This window comes from Mesitornis unicolor, unplaced genomic scaffold, assembly GCF_000695765.1.
Source record: "Mesitornis unicolor isolate BGI_N332 unplaced genomic scaffold, ASM69576v1 scaffold16969, whole genome shotgun sequence".
In the NCBI taxonomy this organism is placed as follows: domain Eukaryota; kingdom Metazoa; phylum Chordata; class Aves; order Mesitornithiformes; family Mesitornithidae; genus Mesitornis; species Mesitornis unicolor.
The window spans coordinates 31,264-54,680 of record NW_010208123.1 but is presented as its reverse complement, the minus strand read 5'-3'; the positions used below and the strand labels follow the sequence as shown (position 1 = coordinate 54,680).

Here is a 23,417-nt window from a genome sequence, read left to right as displayed (position 1 = left end):
ATACTTTAGAGTCACTATTGTGACTACCTCACTTTTTGCAACACTGATACAGAGTATCATAGTGGAAATAAGTTTGTGGTTTCTTGGGTATTTAAAAAAATGTATTTCCAGAATGTTTTATGCTGTACAGTTTGGATTAGAAAAGGTCAACCAGTGGCCAAGAAAGGAATATCCACTCTATATCTAAAGTCTGAGAAGTATTTTCTGAGCAGAAGCTTCTGGTTCATAAAGCAGAAGATGCAGTGGTAAGTCTCATAAAGCTTGTCTTATTAAAATGATGGCCCACCATTGAAGTGAAACAAGTACTCTACTAAATACTGTGGGTCTAAATCAGGCAATGATGCAAAAGGCAAAGAAAATTAGGTAACTACATATTAACTTAAACTCTTTTATACCTAGTTACCTTCTCTCTACACATATATTTAGCACTGCTGTGGCTTACGCGGTAAGGAGCTGGAAGGGCAGAGGCGAATCTGATCAATATGTTTGTTCACAAATTGAAAAATGGATTTTCAGCAGAGCACTTTGGGGGAAAGGATGGCATTATCCATGGAAAATTTTAACTTTTCACCAACAATAAAAATATCCCTTCCACAAGAAAAGTTTTGTATGGGTCATGTTAATGGGTAGACAGTAAACATAATCAGTTACTATTAGGAATTAGGGTTTCTTGAATATATGCAATGAGAAAAAATGTGCAAGCTATAACAGTGCAAATTCTGTGTAGCTGAAGGTAAAAGCATTAAAAAGGAAAAAAGAAAATTTAAAATGGGTGAAAACCCAACTCACTTCTCATTCCTGTCCTGGAGCAACAAGCAGATAATATTCACTGCAATATCATTGATTCATTTCATTCAGACAAGTGTTAAGTTCATCCAAACAGATGTAGGATACTCTATGCCAGAGCAAGGGAATGCATCTTACACAACTTGATGCACCACTTCCAAATGTGACCCTATTTGAAAGGCAGCTTATCTTACACCACAGATTAACACATCTCATCAGATATGCGCCCAACTGGTTTGGTGCCTCATATTTTGGCACTTTACCTGATCTGATTAAGCCACTCACTAGCTTATACTGGTGCACCATGAAACTCCTTCAAGAGTTAGGAGGTTGCCAGTAAAAAAATTAATACTGGCACTTACATACATAAGCCTATCTGAGAATCAACGTAAGCTCTTTTGTAGCAACTGTGTCGGAGGACACGCTAAACAAACAACTAATAATGAACAACTGAGCCCATTATTTTATCCTCATTTCCTGCACACCAACTGCTTGCCAATATACTGTTGTTGCCTTTGGTGTACATAATACTGTAAATTATTTGCCAAAACATTTCCAAACATATATATGTAAATCTGGATACTTTCAGATTTACAAATTGGTTGTCAGACTTTCCCCTCCTCCTCTCCCCATTCAAAATGTGATAATCGAATTTTGTCTGTCTGCTTTGATTGCAGAAAGACAGTACATCATGTAACACATTTCTGTGCCTTGACTGGAGGAGGCTAATTTCAGAAAATGAAGTTACACATGCAAAATGTCACAGCTGCAAACATAAAAAGAAAGGAGAGGGTTGAGAAGAAAGCAAAGCATCTACTGTTGACTTAAAAATTCTTATTACTGCAAACATTCTTGCTGGTAAACTAATTTCCCAGAATATTTATGCAAACAAAAGGAGTTCTAGTACAACCAGAGTGAGTGTAATTTAGCATCCGAATTAATGTTTATCGTGTTTCAACTTTTCAGTATTCCCTTGCTTCTACTCAGATGTGAAATTCTGCTGGTGTGTAAATACTAACGTGTTTCAGCAGCTTCCAAGTAATTAAATTTTTTTAATGTGCTGGTGGCTTCCGCACTAATACAATAGCGCCTCCTCCAAGGTGGAAACTGAGAGAAATTGAGAAAAAGACAAGATAGCCACTTGGGAGCAGACACACTCTCTAAAATCTAGTCCAGGCTGCTGGCTACCTTCTGATTTAAACCAAAATACTTCCCTGGACCACTGTTATTCCCAAGACCCACGAGGAGCTTGGGATGAGATGCTTTGTACCATACAGTTTAACACAACATGATGGTTGCATTCATCAGAAATGAGACTGAATCATAGACCTGAAAAAAACAGATGTTTAAACTACACCAATCTTCAGAACATAAGAATAGCCTACATAAGGAATTCAGTTTCCTCGAACCAATTGACCCTGTATTTTTTCTTTCTCATCTAAAACCAAAGGTTTGTAGCACAGCCCAGAGTTGGCAACTTAAGTAATCTGCAGGACAGCCTGAGATCTCAGTACGTGAGACATGCGCTTTCGAAGAAATCATGAAACTGGAGCAACAGCTGCATTGCCAAAGGTATCCTCCCACAAAACAATGGTTCTCTTTAAAAATGGCAAAATTGACTAAAGCTAAATGGACTAAATGGACAAACCCTTGGAGGCTGGACAGCAGGTCAAAGCAACAAATTTGAGGAAGATTAAAGAAAACGTTGCAGGTTTTGACAGTCAGTGTCCTCCATCAAACTCTGGGAGGGCTGAAGGGTTAAGAAGTGAATTCAAACGGAGCTACCTAAATCCTGTTTGTCCTCTTCTTTGGAGCTCTCCATTTAATTCTGACAAAGTCTTGGAATAATTATCTTCTCCCGTAATAACATTTCCCATTTTCTCCCATTGAAGAAGACCACCACAGCACAAGGGAGCATCTGAATATCCTCTCATCATGCGTTACTTGCACCAAACTGTTATGGATGCTTTTGCTCAATGCTCCAGCAAGCCTTCTCATTACCAGGAGCAAAAGGAGCCCTAGCTTCCACCTTCCCAGCCGAGGCAGTAGCGGTGCATGGGCAACTGAAGGCAAGATAAAATTGCCTGGCTTTTCCCAGGAATTTGGGACAGCTGGCACTAAGTCTTGCAGATGTGGAAGAATGATTTTTACAGCTTTGCCCACAATAAAATGAAGTGAAAGAGGAGACTTGCGTATTTGGGATAAAGGGGGGAACCTCCCCCCCTGCATTCTGAGTCCAGTATAGGGAAACAGGACGCCTGTTACACAGATGAGCTCCAGGACCCCTCTGGCATTTTGCAGAGCAAGTATCAGTTGGTGTAGGATGTAGAGTCATTGTAACATGTACTTTCAGGGGAGTTGTCTTGCTTTAATGCTTCCAAAACCTCTAGAGTGGAGAGCAAAAAAATCCTCTTTATTTTTAGCTAATCATTTCCCCTTTTTATGTTTTCAGCAGCCTAGTTTTGTACTCATCTGCCCTCTCACTATACCACTTTCCAAAACTGGACAAGCATTCTGTATAGGAATTGGAGCAGGCAGTCAAATTAACCCTACATTCCTCCCAGGGCAAAATCTAATAACTGCAGAGGGATGAGAGAAGACATGAAATACATTTGCTCTAACCTTAAAAAGTCGCTAGCCTGTAAAATATTCATACATAAACAAAACTTACAGAATTAAGCAGTGTAATAGTATTTTCCTATCAGAATCACACCCTTGAAGTGATGGCGACTATTTTCCTCAGCTAGATATGAATATAAAGTGCCTCCTTCAAATACCTGCCTCCAATAAACTCTGTTAAACAAATAACAGCTTTGCTAAATAGATTGCTTATTACAAGTTTTCTTGTTTAATATAATGGCATCAGGTAGTAAAGCTTCAAAATCAACATACATAGAAAAAAAACCTTTCACTTTTACTGTAAAGTCAACATGTTTCAGCTATATCTTTTACTTTCTGTTCAGTCTCCAATTTCAGTAAGATTTAGCCTCTTAAAGAAATTGTTTTAAAAGCAGTTAAAAATAATGATTAAATTATGGGATTTACATGAAAGAAACCCTTGTCCCTTTCATTTTTCTAAAATAATGGCAATTTGTTTTTTAAAAGGTGTTTGAAGTCCTTGAATCTACCTCTTGGCAACATTAAAAAAAGTGGTTTGTAATCCCCTAATGTGCTTAAATAAAGCCTTCAATAGTTTAAATTGTTATTAAACATCTTTTGGGATTATAATTTTATGGGTTTTTTGCCTGCTTAGATGATAAACGTGAAGATCATCAAATACTCATCATATAACAAACCAATTACATCGTATAATCCCCAAAATGAGGTTTGAATCCCAGCATTTTAAATTAATCTAGATTTAAAGGATGCAGAAAATTCACAATGAATGAAAAAACACTTGAAAAGATAACCCTCAAACTCCCTTCTCCTAGTTTTGAACTAAAAGGTACACCACTGCAGGGACAAAAGCATAGTATGGATTGAGGCAGAAACTAATTCTGTTGCCACAATTAAACATACACAGATATGCAGATCTGGTTGTAGGCAAACATTATTTTTTCCCTTCCCTTCCTCCAAGCTTTCCCCTTATTTTGTAATCACTGCTGAAGGCTATACAGTCCAATGAGATCTGCTTGAAAAATGGTGGCGAGATCCCTGAATGTTAAGTGATCCAAGAAATAATTAAAAATTTTAAAAAGAGGGCTTGCAAGATGTTGCCGTGCTGCAGCACACCCTGAAATTATCCTTCAGACAACTTTCTGGAGCCCAACTTTAGCACAGTACTGGTTTGTCTCAGTACCTCCTTGAGACTCTGCCATAGCATTCAATGTACATCTGATGCCACAGATTTCCCTTTATTGTTGGCTCAACTTCTATACTCTTGGGACATACTCACCCCTTCACCAAACTACTAGTTGCCTTTACTATTTATTTATTTTCAAAATAGTAACAGGACATTCCTTCCACTTCAAATTAACAGCAAAATCCTAAAAATGGAATTCACAAACTTAAAAATTTACAGATTGTTGTCATAATCTGCAATCTAAAATTTCAACAAGCTCCACAGCTATGTTTTGCCTAACTAACAGTCAACCTGGGCAGCTTTTCCAACCTAGACATCAAATAAAAACTATGTCAGAACAGCAAATAATTAAAAAGGACTCCTGCAAAGTCCTAAGTGTAAGTCTGATCAGCACTTTTGCTACTGTTTTAGCTGGGGCTTTTTTGTTGTTATTATTCTAAGGGGAAGGAAAAAAAGGGGCAATTTGGATGAATTTATCCCCTGAAGTGTTTCAGAGCATACTGCCTGCATCCAAAGAGGACAGCGCTTGCCTACCCTTTGGGCATATGTCAACTCAGTTCTGCACATTAGTCAAAATAATGGGGGTGGGGGGGAGGCTGCAGCATGACACTGAGTGGGAGCTATTGCCTACACACTTCAACAACCGGAGAGGCTATGGCCTTGCATTTGATATTTTTCTTCAATAGAGAAAAAAAGAATGTCCTCCTAAGTGGGAAATGAGAACTAAGGGACAAACATCAGGAAATGAAATCAGTACACAGAGGAAGACTTAATATTCTTGGAGAGGGAATAACTGTACAGAAGAACTTAAACCAGCCTATACACTTTTAAAAGATTGTATTAGTCCAACATTTATTTTAAGTCTTCCCAACCATTAATCATTAGTATGACAGACACAGCAATTAGTGTCTATTTTGTTTAATTCCATGCCACTGATGTGTATTAATATTACAACTGTGAGGAGAAAAAAAAAATTGCCTTTGAAAAGGAAGGCCTCCAACTAACACCCCAATTAGGAAGCACCAGCAATCAAGGAGATGCTGGATTTTGCGCTTAACTGCTCCTTGTTTCTTCCCTGCAATTTTCTGGAAGAGAATGTGAAGGCAAGTTAAGTGCTGAGGGAAAAAAGGGAGGTGGTATTGCCTGCCCTGACATGTCTGTCCCCTGCCTGAACAGAAACACCTCTCTATCACTGCTCACCTTCCACTTTAGGGAGGACCTCGTGTTCACCCTCAGAAAGATCAAATTCTAAATAAATAAATAGAGATTTCTAGCTTAATCAGGTGAACAACCCTCAGAATGACTTCCTTCCTGCAGCAAGAAGTTTAACTGGGGACACTATCATGCCAGTGTGTAGTGGGGTATAAAAGCAGTCACAAGGCCTAGACACCCTCATCAAGCTGCTGGAGTGGATCCAGAGGAGGGCTATGAAGATGATCAGAGGGCTGAGGCACCTCCCATATGAAGACAGGCTGACAGAGTTGGGCCTATTCAACCTGGAGAAGAGAAGGTTCTGGGGAGACCTTATTGTGGCCTTTCAGTTCCTGAAGGCGGCCTACAGGAAAGCTGGGGAGGAACATTTTACAAGGGCAGGTAGCGGTAGGGCGAGCCATAATGTCTTTAAACAGGATGAGGGTAGATTTAGAATAGATATTAGGAAGAAATTATTTACTGTGGGGGTGGTAAGATACAGGTTGCCCAGGGAAGTGGTGGCTGCCCCCTCCCTTGAGGTGTTCAAGGCCAGGTCGGACAGAACTTTGAGCAACCTGGTCTAGTGGGAGGTGTCCCTGCCCATGGCAGTGGGGCTGGACTAGATGATCTTTAAGGTCCCTTCCAACTTTAACCATTCTATGATTCTATGATAAATGAACTGGAGTCTTAATTCCTTCAGTCTCTCATCTCTCTACTTCTCAGCTCTGATTTGGGCCTGCATTTTTTTGCAGAGGGCAGCACTCCAAGCAGCTTGTCAACATGTTGTATTGTTCTAGTGCTAGCTGTATTCTTGGCTTTTCCCATGTTATCAATGTGCTTACTTGGAGGACATCTACCTCCACAAACAAGACCCTCTGCTCTTCTGGATGCATGACCTCTCTGGTGCCTCCTCATTCCCAGAGCACTCCCAGCTGCAACATGTGCTTAGAAGAGCCTACAAAGTTGTCCAGGCATGTTTTAATCTGGGGATACTGTCCACAACCCCACCTAGAGTCGATTTGAAAAGTCTGTCTCAAGGTCCTAGCTGGAGTTCTGCTTTACCGAACTGATCAGACAAGCCTGGAACTACCACGATGCTGTTAGAAGAAGAGAAAACTGCCTTGTAATAAATCTGCATGCTTCATCTGACTGGGCTGAATCTGCACAGGGAACAGTGGATTTTTTAAACAAGCTTTAGCTCAGTGCTGCAAGGTAGAAAATGCAGCAGCTTCACTGCATAGGTCCTGGGGTGTGTCTGTGTGCGTATGTCTGTGTTAGTGTGTGTGCATCTTTCTGTATTTGAGCCTTCCAGAAGAAGAGATCACCAGATCTCCAGAAGCAGATGTCCAGATGTTGTCTACCAGCACTGCAGCATGCTCTGCAAGTACCCTCTTCTCTTTTGAACACCATTACTGTACAGCAAAAGAGTGAAAAGCCACTTGCACCCTACACCTAATCTAGACAAAACAGTGATAGGGTCCACTCTCTGGTCCTGAGACTGTGCATGAAGCCAGCTGCAGGGTCAGGTCAAGCCCACATAGCTAAATGTTCAACACAGGGTGGCTCCTGCCATGAGGTCAGGATTCACCCCTGCTTCTTCAGCAATGTTAGAAGGAATGTGTTTGGAGGGTGGTAGCTGGTCCAGGCTGTGAGTGTGCTGGATACTGCTCAAGCAGTTTAACAGAATACACTGTCACGTTCCTGTGCTCAGGCCTGGATGATGTTTAATTTACTAACACAAACACAGCAGCAAGCCACTTCCAGGGAAAAAAAATAATATTAATATATACTACTTAATTCATAATTCCTCAGCCAGAAATTCAGGGGACTGACACACAGTTACTCAGTGTCCCTTTGTGTGCCTTGTCCTGACTGCAGGGCTTCCAGGGCATCTCCTCAAACCAGAACCTAAACCAGCTGCTTCAGGCTGGTGTGAGCATCGCTGCCAGCACAACGTCCCTGGACTGTTTTGGAGACAGATGTCCTTAACCTTACATCTACCTGCAGAGACACACCAGGCTCTCAGCTCTTCTTGAGCAAGGTCTTAGAAATGGGGAGCCACCAAAACCAAAAGAGACCTCAGCCTTTGGGAACCATGCGCTGAATGGCTCAGGGACAGGGATGAGAAGCCGGCAAAGCTGGTGTCCAGCTGACAGAGTCTGCCAGATTGAGACAGAGATATTAACTTGGAGATATTCAAGGCCCTCTCCAGTCTCGGAGAAGTGTTTCAGCATGAAGGTTCATTCATAGCAACCCCAGATTGTGCAGGGCAGGATTCCCTGCCTGATCCCTGTGCTGACAAGAGTCACGTCAGATATCTGGTTTCTTGGCTCAGTGGGGGACGGACAGGCAATGTGCGTGAGCACTTCCTACAGTTTATGTGTATACCCTTGGCAGGGCTCCCACCAGGGCTGGGCAAGCTGGCTGGCTTCTGCTTTCACCGTGACCCTAACTACAGGCAGGGGAAGGAGTCAACTGCTGGGATTAGAGGTGAGAGCCATGCTTCATTTCCATCTGCAGACCCCCGGCAGCCCTCGCCTGGCCCTCATCCTCCTGGCACAGAAAAGCTCATGCAGAAAACCTGGTGCTGAAGGCCCACATCCCCACAGTAGATGAAACACAGTGACAGATCATCACAATTTGATGAAAAAGAATAGCATTAAAAACACTTTTCTAAATGCTAACATTAGGAGGTGTGGTACACTATATAAACTCTTGAAAGAAGCTCCAACATCCCGCTTAACACTACACACCTGTCCAGAGCTTTGATTCTAATCCCAGGAATAAAAAAACCACAGGTAGCTGAGGTAACAGAAATAGCTGCACATTCCCCCACCCCTTTATAACATTAAATACAGGGGTAACCTACACTCTGGGAATGAGAATGTCTCAAAGAAAAAAATTATACTTTACTATTAAACCAGATACATTCAGATTTTTCATCATGAAGCTTCTGATAATCTCTGACAAACATCTGAATAAGATCTTTGTTTGCTTTTTGCGTTGTTTTTAATCTCCTAAATTATTTTCTGCAGCTCTCCAGAGCACAGAATCGGGGGTCAAATGCTGCTCTCTGCTCTGAAGCAGCGAGTCCCATGTCAGCTAAGGCAAGCTGCAGCTGTGCCAGCAGTAGGGCAGGATAGGTCTCCAGGGTTATTAGTATAAGCTTAGTCACACTTTGCAGTGATGTCCTGTTAACAACTGCAACTTGAACCAAAAAAAATCTAAAAACAACACACACACACACACACACACACACACACACAAACCCCAAAACCATAAAAACATACACTCCATGCTCTTCCCCTGGCATCTAGTAAATGAGGCAACAACAGCTCTACTCGGAAAAGTTCCCTGAGCTGCCTGTCAGCAACATCATATGTAATTTTTGCTTTCTATGACTACTACAACTATGACATTTTCCATGTTTTATTTTGCATACGTGATCTAGAGTTCACTTACTGTTAGATGCTGGAACAGCCATGCCCTCATGATATTTGTGGCTACTTTGGGAAAGATGCCACGCTTTTTATGCCGCTTTTTGTCCTTATCTGGATCATCATCATCACCTGTGCTGGGGGAAGCTACACTGTTGTCCAAGCCGTCACCTGTAAATATAGTGAATCAAATTTTGACTTATGCTACCTTTACATACTTCAGCCGAAGCCTGGCTTTGGGTATAAACTGCATGAATATTTAAATGAGGTATAAATTCTTTAACACTGTAATTCACCAGGGATTGAGAGGATGAGGGGAAAGATACATGGGGAGAGGAAGGGTCTCAGGACTGTGTTGGCCCCATTCTGGTTTATCCTGAGGGACAGTGCGGCCATTTCTGCCACTGTAACTCAAACCAAAAAGTGCTTAAAAAATTAAAATTGCAAGCATCCAGCTTGCAAAGGTGGAAACAGTGGCTTTTCTTCACACTAGGTCACTTCCCAAAAATTCATCCCAATCAGCTACTTTGGCTGAGATGGCAATTAGGAAAGTATCACTGGTGTCCCATCCCCATGACACACGTGAAGCTGGATGTCCCTTCCCGCTCTGAGATGCAGCTCTCTTGCAACAGCATATTCTCTCCTCAAATTCAGAAATAACTAGAGGATTGGGGCATAACTCATGTAAAATCCTTTATAGATGTTGACTTCTCCTGACTTACTGATGGGAGGTTTGTAGCTAACTGGCCTCCTCTCTTCCCAGCCCCAACAAAAATAAATTCATAGTGGGATAAGGAGGCACAAATTTGACATACACCATAGGAATTAACATCCTGTTTTGTGTCAGTGTGCCATATCCGTAATAGGTGTCTGCTCCTGTTAAACAACTGATCCAGAATGAATTTCCTTAATGCAGAGAAGGTCTCAGGCAGTTTTCATCACATTAACAACATATCTATGGGAGGACATAACTGCATAGCAGCCAACTTGGGTCTGGGCTGATGGGCAGTCAAAGGAATACAAAAGTTGCAGTGCCCAGCCAGTTTGCATGCAGTTTTTGAAAGAAAAAAAAAAAAAGAAAGCAGTTTATAAACAAGTCCAAAAACTAAATAAGTCTTTGCATTCTCTGCATGTGGATTGAACAGTATCTCCTGGCTTCCAAGGACAATATATGTGTAGAAACATGGAGCTGTGACGTTATTATGCAAGTGCTTTTTACACCCCCAGGCAAGAATTATCAAGAAAGTCATCTGAATTGGGCTGAATCAAAACTATCTCTGTTAGGAATAAATTTTTTTATTTTTTTTTAAAGGATGTAGACTGTCAAAATTATGATTTGTTAAACAGCTTTCAGCACAGACAAAAAAATAAAGTTATCATTAGTGTTATATTTTTAGTACCTTACTGACCATGGCAAATTCATAATCGCCCTTATGACTTGGCCTGTGTCTTAAATGAAACAGTAATCTTGGGTAGTTATAGAAACAAATAAGATTTTTTATGAAGAAATCAGATATCTGACAAACTCTTTGAAAGCCCAGTATGTAAAAAAAGGCTTTTATACAGGGAAGCAATTCACCATATAAAATAATAATTCATAAAAGAAACATGAGCAAAGGAAACAACTCAACAGCATTTAAAATTCCACGGGCTAATCCACTTTATGTCTGAGAGAGGCAAACAAGGAAAAGAAAAGTATTATGCATTCATTGCTTAAAAATGAAACGCTTCTAACCTAATGACACTATCTTTCACCACCTCCCTGCAATAGTCCACCCGCCCTCTCCCCCCTACCCCATTTTTTTAAAAATACTTTCCTCATTTCAAACCTCCTTCAGATTAATTTAGCAGGCATCGCCATGTGCCTGACGGGAGGAGGACTCATTGATAATTTATGGAAATATCTACTATAATCCAAGTGAGATGACTTTTTTCCAGCTTTGTGCATCAATAGATAATCAAGGCCTTCAAGCAGCCTTAGCTTCCCATTACCTCGGGCAAGAGAATTCCTGAAAGCATGCCTCCGGGGCACCTGAATTATATCCTCCATTAGGGGAGGAAAAGCTTTCTGCATTCCACCTATAACGCTCCCCAGAACCTTTCCTGTTTATTTCTGCTGTATGAAAGCAGAAACATTAGGAACAGGATTTTTTAAGTGAAGACTTATGTAGATACAATGGAGAAACCTTTCAAGCGCGAGCCAGATCACCTCCTTCAATCCCTGGCGGTGACCTATCGCAAATAAAAGGTTTCTGTTACATCATTAGCTCAAGCCAAAAACAGCCTTGGCTTAATGCACAGTTTGTTCTTCCTACTGTTTTTAGGCAAATACTGCTACTTTACTCCCATCTGGGAGGGAAATTACACTGCTGAGCTGTAATCTAAGACAAGATTTTCATTGGAAGCAAATGCTTTCAATCCAGTGTAAATACTGGTGCATGTTCAGAAAAGCCTAAAACAATAAACCCTGGCCCTGTCCAACACAAGTTAGAGAAAGTGAAAGGCAGGGAGAGGATAAGAAAGCACCTAGCTATCCTAAGAACAAATGCTTTGCTAGACTTCTATAAATTGTTTAACCTCTTCCACTTCTTTTAAATGGAAAATTGATCCCATAAAGACTGAAACCACAGAGAGAAGTCTAAATGGTCAATTGTTGATTTTAGTATTTCCATCTACTTTGCAATTTGATACACTCACCTCTGTGAGGTCTCCAGAGACTCCCCCCTTCCCTTTTATTCCCCCCTCTTTTCCTCTTTTTAAAGATCACTAAACAAACTTGAAGCACCATTGACCAGCCACACGGTAGCAGCTATGAACCGCATTTGTAAAATGTCAGTGGCGACTCCATTCCTGAAGTTGACTTCTCCTGCCGCCAAATGAAGGCGAACTGAAAAGGTGGAAATAATCATAGAAATGATGCTAGTCCATAAACAAGCTTACAGCCTCATTAGTATAGCGGGAGGCTCCACTGGGTGATTTATGCTTGTTTTGCTGATGCCATGAGGAAACGCCATAGGGCAACTTTAGCCAGCTGCTAATGGTTTCTGACAGCTTCTTAGCAACTAGTGCAAGCAACGCTGTGGCGTTTGCTAGTGACAGAAACTGAAAATGTCATATTATCTGCCCATGTGTCACGAAGTCCGTGTGGCAATTAACTAGTAGGCCTGTGACTGAGGGGCCAGAGGCTCTTCAAAATGGCCCATGGCTATCTGGGGGGCAGAGCAGGCACACCGCTCGCATTTACGCTGCACATATGTACGGCCCTATGCACTATCTGCATCACACTCCCTCTGCCTCAGTCGCCGATGAGTTTGGTCCACACATCTTTTTTCCATGGAGAAACTCTGGCTCGCTTTCTCTTTAGGCACGGCATGACATTATCAGAGGAACTGCAAGTAATCTGTCTTGATATGATGGTTGGAAATAGCACTTTAATTGGCAATACCTGATTCTCTGGTTTTGAGCGCTGGATCCGAAGGTGCTAGCTATTTTTCTGCTCGCTCGCAAATTACTCTAAAAGGATTTAAGATCACTGAAGCAGACTCGTTGCCTGTCAAATTGCTGGAAGCGCAGTGACTGCACAGCAACTAGATGCTATTTAAAAAAAAACGAGAGCCTGTAAGCAGCAGGAGGAGAGCCCGGGCTCTGCACGCCCATTCCCCAGCGAGCAAAACCAGGCACTATATGTCAAACCACCAAACCTTTCAGTATGGCCGTTTGCCCTTTCACATAATATTTAAGAATTGTTTTTACACAATTTTTTATAGGCCATGGTCTAGTGAAAGAGGCCAACCAACAAAGAAAGGAATTTGTACTACAATTCGTCCGTGGACGATTTCTTGCCAGACCTGGGCTGGTCCCCATGGAGCGAGGCAGGTGACCTGTGGCAGCTCCCCAGCTGTTGGGGAGCTCCAATTTCAAACACCCTCAACTCCAGCATCCCAGAGTTGCCTATTTAAGCACACCCAGGCATTTAGGCCATGCTATCTTGTTCCTTTCAAGAAAGGATAAAGCACCATTTACCGTATTCAGCCCCACTGAATGGGTCAGGCCGGCCATGCCAGCAGGGGCTCCTCTCACTGCATTCCCCTCCTCACTGCCAACGCCTCCTACAACTTCCCTTCCCCTCCCAACTCCCCCCAAAATTGGAGGCAGATGCAGCAAAGGGCAACTGGGTTTACAGTGGCTCCTTGAGTGGGTAATGCTCTCTTTGTCCTGGGTGATCTGTTATAAGTCTCTGTTGGCAAAATAGGCGTTTCTGGAGAGCAACCTGGCACATGTGCTCGCCTTCAGTGGCAGTGGCCATTGCAGGAATTAGGTGGCAATTCAGAGCCTCCTCCCTCGCTTCCACACCGAACTGAAACAAAATGTCATTGCTCTGCAATGCTGGAAACACACAGGCACCTTTCAGTCACACATCTCCTAAATTCATCCTCAGAACTTTAACACAGAAGTTGCTCGGGTACGACATGAATAGTCCCAATCCCAAGTCTTGGACATTTCAGAAAGTTTGGAAATTCTGATGTCCTAAAAATCCCAGCCATTCACTTGGTTAGAAAATCCATGCCTAGACTAACATCCCTGAATGAAGTGACTAGAAATCTCAATAGCAGAGTGTCAAATACAGTTCTACTACAAGTAAAACTTCACTAGACGCAACAGGTTATTTCTCATTGCATGTAGCCCTGTAGTAGGATCAAATCTGTATTTGGAGCACAAGAATTTTTGTATCAAAGCAAAACTAAAAAGTCTGCTTCCTACACCTCTGTCATGAGATCTCTGGGAGGTTTTGGGGTCCACTGTTCAGTTTGCTGGGAGGGGTCAAAAGGAAGGCATCAGTCTCACTGAGGTCAACCAAACCACATGATGAACATCACCTTCCATCTTTTACAGTCTACTTACAGATAAGCATCTAAATCCACCGCTTTAAGGAGCTCACTGAAGAACATGTGAAATAAATGTACCCAGAAGCCTCAGGAAAGACCCAGAGCAACTTTTAGGTGCACCTGGGACTGGACAGTTCCATTAACAGGGGAGTAAATCAGTGTTGTCTAAAAGACTCAGTGCTCCCTAACTTATTTTTATATTTCCAAATCTCTCCTGTTAGAAGTAGCTTCTGCCTCCTGGAAGAACTTCATGGTCTGCACTTACTTTCAGATTTAATAAGCTAATATAATTTAAGCATCTGTTGAGTTTGGACAAAACTACTGAATTGTGTGCTAGACTTGCAATGTTTTCAGTGCTCTGAACGGAAACACCCAACATGATGCCCCAAAGTCTGTGGGCTTTTCACTAGTGTGGTTTTTAAAAAATTCTATCATATTTTTTTAAAGCATTTAAATTTGAGCTCCTCAAATTCCTGCTTCTGCTAGCAAGAGAAATCTATATTTTCTAAGCTAAATACTTAACTGTTCACTGTTCATCCACACCTCTGTTGGTTCCTTTCTCTTTTAACCCCTTCAAGAACTCAAACCTCCAGGTAACTCAAAAGCAGGATTCATTAATAACTTTAAGCAACATAATGTACTAGAGAGATTTTAAGTGGCAAAATTACTTTCTTTAACCTTTCTTCAGTGCTCTGTGCTAATTTAGAGTAACAATTATAACTTCCACGCCTTTACTAAGGTTATCCCTTACAGAAACACATCTCCGGGTTGCTGAGTACTCACACATCCACCATGCTGACTTTTCACAGAGTAAAACCAGGCCTACATGTGAAATGTAGTTTTTCTTAAGAGGTACAAAACTATGAACTCTCAAAAAGCAGATCCAAGGATGCAACAAGTTTTACTATAAAACAAGAGCAAGAGAAAAGGAATCTGCCACAACCTACTGTTCACAGGACTTAAAACAAGGATCACCATTTCAGACTATCAGCATTGACTGAACTTGGGCAATCAAAGAACACAGGGAGGAGAGGCGGTGCGTGTGTGTGTTTGGTTGGTTGGTTGGTTTTTGGGGGTGTTTTGGTTTAGTTTTAATTTATTATTATTTGTTTTTGACACAACTCCAACTTGACCAAGGAATGTGGTGAGCAGAAGTCACATGCAAATAACTCTGACGTGAGTCAGGGTGGCTAATATTCATGTCCATAACCATTTGAGGACAAGTTCACTGCTCAGAAACAATAATTTCTCCTTAAGGTGGGGAAGGAGACAAGTTGAGCAGCACAAGGCGTTGCATGCTCAGACATGCCAGGAGAGAGCTGGAAGGCACTCGTGTAGCCTAGGGATGTATGCCCAGCTAGTAATCCAAGTTGTACCTATTTGATGAGGAGAACTTGAAGTTTTGACATAAAAAGGTCCATGAGTTTGGAAGATTTCCCCAAAATATATTATTTTAAAATTTACACACATATATGCATGTATATATTGCATATGTAACATCAACCCAGTGTGACTGCTCTCAATCTGCCAATGCCTAAGCAAGGTATGTGATCTGAGGATGGGACTACCAGCAAAAAGGTACTTCAGAAAGCTTAAAGCAACCGTGCAATTTCTTTATTGGGAAAACCATTTTCTATTTGTTTGGATCCATGATTAGTCAGATGTGATGGAAGCACTCACTCCAGGAGTTCCTGAGGTCAATGGCAATCATCTCAGAGCATTGAATGGTCTACAGAACAGCCTCCAAAATTATTTACAATGATAATGTAGGTCTGCTTGTGAATTTGAAATGTGGTGTTTACAAGGGACAGATATATTTTTTTCTCATACCTTAAGGAAATCAAGCCTCCTCAAGTATACTTAATAAAAAGTTAATGAGGAACAACAAGGTTGAAAATGAGCATTAGCAAGAAACAAATACCATGTACTTGCACGCATCTTTTAAGGAGATGCAAGGATTCAGACCATGACATAAACAGTAGGAGGTTGTCACTCACAGATAGTATTCATATTTACAAGATACTAAAGGAAACCGTTGCAAAAATATCCTGCACAAAAATTCATAGATGGAGTAACCTGGAAAAGTATAAATTACACTCTGGCATTTGACAAATTTTCAAAGTTTTTTTCTTGAATCATTGTACTTTGTTCTTCAGAGACATGAGCACCTTTTTCTAGTAATTTGACCCTGCTTTTTGACTTGAATTCCCTTCAGGCAAGCAATGAGCAAATTAGCTGTCTACGCAAAGAGTAAAAACAGCATTGATGAATGGGGGCCCCACAGATTTTACTCATTTCCATTTGTTCGGCAGCTTTTCACAGCTGAAAGGAAGGAAACCTCCTGCAAGATGCAGTCCTTCTTAATGGCATTCAGAAAGCTTCACTATTATGGGTAAATTGTGTGATGCTTCTTGAGCCACGCACCTACACACTGAATGAAATACTAAAAGAAAGCAATTCATTGTATGGGAAGCAAACAACTTTCTACTGCCAGCAACTAAAGTTTACTTTGAGTAGCTGGAAGCAAATACCCTACAGAAAAGTATCTGGTTAAACAGAAAAAACATCCTGCTTTAACCAAGAAATGTAAAAAACCTTAAACGGGTTGTTTTTTTGTATCCTAACCTAAAAGCCAACATGACAACACTACCACTTCTTGGGAAAAGCTTTTTTTGAAACCTATTCTCTCCAACCTCAGCTGGAGAGCTAGCCCTTCCAACTATGAATCCCACCATTTGTGTTCTCCATGAGAGGTCAACTGCATACAGATGAGACACAGGTAAATTCACCATTGGTTCAGGTCTTTCTCACTCCCTTGCAAAGCAGGAGCACAAGCAGCAGCAGGAGGAGCACAGGACTGCTCTGCCATGGGGGAAATATGCCCAACTAATACCTCAGATGGCCATGAGGTCAACTTCTGTAAGTCTCTATAGCTCCTTAACAACTGGTTCTATCTTTGTTTAACCAGCTCCTAAGATACTTGACTCTTGGACAGAGCATAAGCAGCTACAAGAGGCTCAAAGCAAAGATCAGAAGCATATTATGTATAAACTACAGGATGCATTATCTGAAGAAACAGTTATTACAGTGGAGCATTTAAGTAGGCTTCCTTCCCTAAACACAGCTAAGTTGCCCTGGGCCCTGCCTGCATGCCTGCTCCAAAGGAGATGATGCTGTAAATTTCATGTTGTACAAAAGAAAATATGTGCCAAAACCTTGACACTATCCAAATCATTCAAAAGTAGCATCATCTATTGAAAAAAAATAAATTAAAAATTTCATTGCTGGGCAAGACAAACCAAAATGCTTGGGATTGTTGAACCATATGAAAGCATTTTATTTCAGGCCAATTCAAGACAAACTGATGCTGACCCAAGCTGCAGTGTGCCCTGCAGGAACTGACAAACAGTTCAGACACTGTTTGTCCCAAATTCTCTTCTGCAGGGCTGGATCCTGTATGTCACAGGAGTCATCTAACCATAATGAAAGGAAGAGAATTAGTCTAGCTGTGGCTCAGGCAAGTCAGGATTCCTGACCTACCAAGTCCACAGGAGATATTTCCAATCGGAAGTTCCCATGTGGTTTGTGTCAAGCGAAAAAGTTCTTGCTGATACGCAACGTATTTTCTTCTACTCCTGTCACTTATTTTAAAGTAGTATCAAAACCAATAAATTCTTATTTTCCCTGTCTCTAGTCTATCAGTAACATCTGACAATGAAAAGCAACACGTGATTGAAAGAAAACTGACATTAAACTTCACTTTGCATACCATGGCAGCACCACGTACTCTATTTCCCCCCATACAGTAGTTACTTTGCAACTAAAAAAGGCAGAATTAAAAGGGATGAGCATAAAATGCCCCAATCTCATCTACTTTTCCTGCTTTGACAGTAACATCTCAGCTGCCATTGCAATAAAAAACCAGCCATCATCTCACATAATCTTATGAAGATCCACTTGCTGCAGCCATTACTCCAGCAAATCACAGCCACTGAACCTCTTGACTAGGCAGGTAGTGAAAAGAGACCTAGCTGTGAACTTAAGGCACAAATTAATTATTTCTTTGTGCTTAAAACAACAGGAAAACAATTTTGATTTGTTACTGAGAGTTAATCCGAAAACCCTTCTGAGGCAGCCTGGTGGCTTCCAATGCAGGGCCCTGTATCTCACAGCTATGGAAAGGAGGGCAGAGAAAACACAGCTGGCCAAATCCACCTAGAAGAACCATTTCCACAAGGTGTCTTTGAGGTCTGATGGAAATCAGATACCTGTATGGTGGCCTAAACTACTGGGCAGAGAGGGGCAGAACAATAGGGACACTGGAAACTTCCAGTACCTGGTCTCCACATGAACAGGGCAGGAGTTGGACTCAAAACACTTATCCTTCTCTTTTCTAAGCAGATGTTAGAAATATTTCCAATCGTGACTGAATGAATCATTTGGACTGCACCATGAGCTTCCTCCCTGCACCCTGCCCTAGTGCTGCCTGGGATGCTCAGAAGAAGCCTGCTTCACTCTCCAAAGACAAAACCTTATATTACCATGCACATAACCAGCTGAGGGAAAACCACCTTCATTACAAAATAAGCAACCCTCTGTCAGACCTTTTAAGGGAAGGATGTAGACAGAATTAATAATGTTTTTCTTATGCTGTTCCCACTGTTCCTTGCTGCCTGCTGCCACCACTCTTGTTCTTCCAGCAAAAGCCAGTCGCTCTGGAGGGCCCATGACAATAGCAGGAGGCTGCTCCTTGGGAAGAAAGTGCAGAAGCCAAAAGGAGATAAGCAGATTTGACAGAGCCAAGCTCACACAAAAATTTCTTCCACTTGACTGTCCCTCTCCTACACAAAAGGCAAATCTACTCTGATGAGGTGATGCTTAAAAAAAGACCACAATGGGAAAAATAAACCTGGAGTCAGGCTTTAGAGCAAAGGCACAGTGCTGTCGGCTCTGGTGGCCAGTGGCCAGGCATGTTGTTATGGCTCATGTGACTCCTGCTGCCCTCCGCTCAGCACAGTGAGCAGGACAAGGATGCTTTCAGAAATCATTTCCCACCACCTTTCCTTTGGCTCAATGGGGACAGCATCCTGCATAGAGTGACACTAGAGACAGAGGGCACCTGTTGGTGTTATTCCATATCAACTGAAGCATAACTGCTAGTAGTAGCCACATTAAACTTTCCCCAGGCTCATCCACACAAACTGGGGTTAGAAAGCCCCAATTTGGGTAGGGTGCAGCAGTGGCTGCTGGAGAAGAAGGCTGCTCACTCTGCCCAGACTTCCCTTGTTCTACACGGCTGGGAGGGATCAAGCAATGATTGCCACAGTGCTCAGGCCACTAATTTTACTTCTGTTGCAAAGGCTTCCCCCCCCCAGAGAAAGTGGAATCTACTTTATCACCTACACTAACACTTGGGTACAGGGAGGTAGGGTGGCACAAGATGCCACTGCTGCACATCCAGGCAGCTGGAATGAATCCAGCCCCCACCACAGATCCTGGAAACTCAGAGGGCTTGGAGAACCCTTCAGTGAAATAATGGTGATGGGGAGGTAGTCTTGACTCTGTTCCTCGTGGTCCGATGCTGAGTCACCAGTCTGAGCTCCCTTCACGGTCCACCCTAGGGCACACAGGCACTGACAGCCCTTTCAGACACTACTAAGATAGCACTTCCCCTGCGGCTCCACCTTAATGTATTCATGTCACTGCTATGTTTTTTGCTTCCTATGACTTCCTATCACAGCTTCTGGTGTTTTGTTGTTTGTTTTACAGTGCAGTTATAGGTTAGGTTGGGGTTTTTTTCCAGATTAAAACAAACAAACAAACAACAAACCCAAATGCAAATCATCCAGGAACAAACAAATGTCAGAGAGTCCAAAACATGCAGTGAAGGTGAAAGCAAAGTCAGATCAATGCTTAAAAACTTCCCCTGAATATCACCTATAGGTGCACATGTGTCTTATTTTCACTTCTACCTTCTATCACTACATACTCCTAGACATCAGCTACCTTGAATAGACAAACTAATAGTAGGAAAGCGAAAAACTTCTGGTGCACTCCAGAATTTGAGTATTATTTATGTCACTACATTTAGTGGCATCAAAGTTGGGAAACCACTGCAAGAGGGATGAAGGATGGGAAGGAGGTAACTCAGCCATTTCCAGTTCATGTCTCTTTGACTCCATTCCATTCACAACAGGAATGTTTAACCAAAGTCCCAGAGAAAGCTCATAGCAAAGCTGGGTCATAGCAAAGAGCCATCCAGTGTACTAAATAAAAAATAAACCAAATTCAAAGACCCTTCAAAGAGCAAGTCAAAAAGATTTCTGGTGTTTCTTTTTCAATTCACACCATTTGCCATTTCCCCTGATGGCAACAGTAGTAGAAATGGATAGAAAGAAAAAACTATGAGTTTTTAGTAATTTGACGTATGTTAAATGACATGAATGAGTAACCAAGGAAGTGAAAGAAAATCTCGGGTTCTGGCAGGCTAAAAACCACAGGCATCAGTTTCTCCTAGGCACGTATAGACCACTTGGAAAACTACTACTACTCTTCTGCTGAAGCAATCTCATCCTTATTGAAAGGGCTGAGGATCCTGTCTCAGTCCTTCCACCCACCAGTGACGGAAGAGGACTCTCATCTGCTCGGCTCACACATTGATCTGTATCCCCCTGGGGCAGTCTAGCAGTGCATACAAAGTCACCAGCTTCACCTTCAAAATGTTTCTGCCGAATACTCTGTTGCTCAGATGGTAACCTCAGCAGAGGTTACCAAGGAATATATTTCTACCCCTTGCCCCGGCTTTCAGGACATGCTTCTCAACTGATGTGCGAGGACACACCATGTGCATGCAGACAGTCAATGCTGCTCCTGGTTAAACACCAGCAACATCCCCATGCCCTTCCTGCATGTGCAGTATCAACTAGAAGGGTTTTATAGGCAGCGGTTACCATGTTAAGGAAAAGACTCACTTTCCTGAGCATCTTGTAAATGCTGGGAAAAAGAGCATAATCAAAGGAAATGGAAGGAGCAGTCTAGAAAGGAAAAGGGAAAATCAGCAGACCTTGGCTCAAAGGAGAGAGTTGACAACACTCTTAGCGCTTCCTTCATCTATAGAAGATGTTTGCTTTTATAAATCTCAGAAAAAAATGTGGTGTCAGAGTTAAGTCAGCCCCTAGGCAGATTTAACTTAGGTGACCTGAACTTACTCTGCAGATCACCATAGGTCTCTGTGACTTTGGCAGTGACACAAGGACCATATTTTCTCATGGCTGAATTACTCTGGAATAATTCTGCCAATGTATTAGGCATAAATAGCTTTTTATTTAGCACTGGGTAAATATGTTTTCTCTTTCTGCCTCTTGCCTCCCCAGACAAAATCTATTTATTGGGAGAAAGAAAACCTCACCCTTCATTAAGGTCTAGGTAGACATCTTGAAGGCCAGAGAGAAGCTTGGCTGCCTTGTGCTTGCAGCAATGTATTTTCAGACATCACCTTCAGCAAGATGCATTTTGGAGTTAACTGGTAAGATTTGTTGCTTATCACTGGAGTGGTCAGCCTGCATATTTGCAGAGAATATACAAGTATCTTCAGATACAGAGGAGGGGGAATATACAGATCAATAGCGGGAAGGTTCATCTTTGATCACTAAAACCAGAAGACATAATCCTCACTGTATATCTACTTGTAAGTTAAGAGCAGCTCCACTAAAACCAGCCAAGTTGCACTGAGATAATAAAAAAAAAGTCATATCTCAGTCTTGCAGAAAATTGACCAATTTGGAAGGAACATGTAAACAGTGTGTTCTTGGACAAGAGTCAGCACAGTTTGGATGATGCAGACCTTTTCGTTCAAGTATCGCACTGGTTTTTGTGTCTGGTCACTTGAGGTCACACCACAGAGCTCCAAGGCTCTGCAGAAGCCCTGCACACTTCCTCCCCATGATGGAGGTGGCTAAAGCAGCTATTAAAATCAGTTGTTATTCTGATGCCACCTGATTCTTAATTGTTAAAGAAATGAGGACTGAAACCACAGAAATGGCTTTCTGGCACTGGCTAAGGAAGTATCAGTTTTTGAGGTCAGAATAACATCCCTTAAAAATATGAATCAGAGTGGCCCTTTCATGCTGTGTCTTGATAAAGGCAGGCAAAACATTAGCAGACTATTTTGATGAAGACCAGGATAGTTTTGTAATACATATACAGACACACACTCAGACGCGCATAAATAGGAAAGAAAATACTTGCCAACCTGTATTCAAATTATGTTGTGACAGTCAAATAAATCCTAGTAAATATTATTTCCAGTTTTCACTGCCACTCTGAATGAAAGTCTCCTGTAATAAACTCATCACATGTTGAGTGAAATGGAAACACAATTTTCCAACTGTTTGTGAACTGCTTGCTTCAACCTTACCCAACTTTTGCCGTATGGCTTACAACCTGGAGATGACTCAGTCTTAAGACTGGGTCACCAAGGCTTCTCAGGCAGAAAAAGAAGTCTCCAGTCACACATTTGCACTCTTTCCTATTGCAGTGTCAGAGTAATAATCACCAATGCCAAAACTGGTGATTCTCATGAGACTGGAAAACCCTTTCACAAGTGTCTGCCAATTATCTGAACAGCAGCCAACAATGCCAGCCTCTGAAACACTGCTAATCATGCTGCCATTTTCCATGCAAAGCAACTTGAGGTTTTTGTCATTTACTTTAACTGCCTGACCAGTTTAACCTACAGCTCATGGTTTAGGCTGATGGGAAGGGAAGACAGAGATTTTATTCTATCATTGCTGGTTGAAATTCAAAGTTCAGTTAAAAAGCATTCCTACCTATACTTTATTTAACAGTTCCTATGAAAAAGTCTTTGACATAACACCGTATTTGCAATGAATATAATCTCAGAAGTGACATGAACAAGGAAAAATACATCTGGAGAGGGCAATACACTCTTGCCTGTAAGACCACACGGAACCTCTCCCTTAAGCTTACCTCTCACCAGCCCAGAAGACTTTCTGCACATCCAAGGCTGCATGTGAACCTCACAAAAGAACATGCAAGGAGAAGCTCAGGACAGCAGGTGCTGTGCACGTTAACTTACAGGTGACACAAGTTTCTACACCTCATGGTGCAGAGAGAGATGTAAATAAGGAGGTAGAAGTCTCAAAGCAGTCAACAAACATTCTGGAAAGCCCAGCTTTCCAAGGTGCTGCAGGGATCTCTGCAGGTTAAAACTCCTGTGGAGCTAGGAGAGCAGCTCTGAAGGAAGCCTCCGCTGTGACATCCCTGGAAGCACCTCACTCAGCTCCCTTCCTCGGG

General features: G+C 41.9%; 1 protein-coding gene across 1 annotated transcript in view; it reads right to left on the bottom strand.

Moving 5' to 3' along the window:
• Positions 1-23,417, bottom strand: part of LOC104546879 (homeobox protein Meis1) — a gene marked incomplete at its 5' end in the record, with an annotated part of 81,409 nt that overhangs the window by 42,727 nt on the left and 15,265 nt on the right. The window contains one exon of the mRNA XM_010192383.1: positions 9,242-9,387. Within this exon, the coding sequence (XP_010190685.1) occupies positions 9,242-9,387 (146 nt within the window). The remainder of the gene's footprint in view (positions 1-9,241; positions 9,388-23,417) is intronic.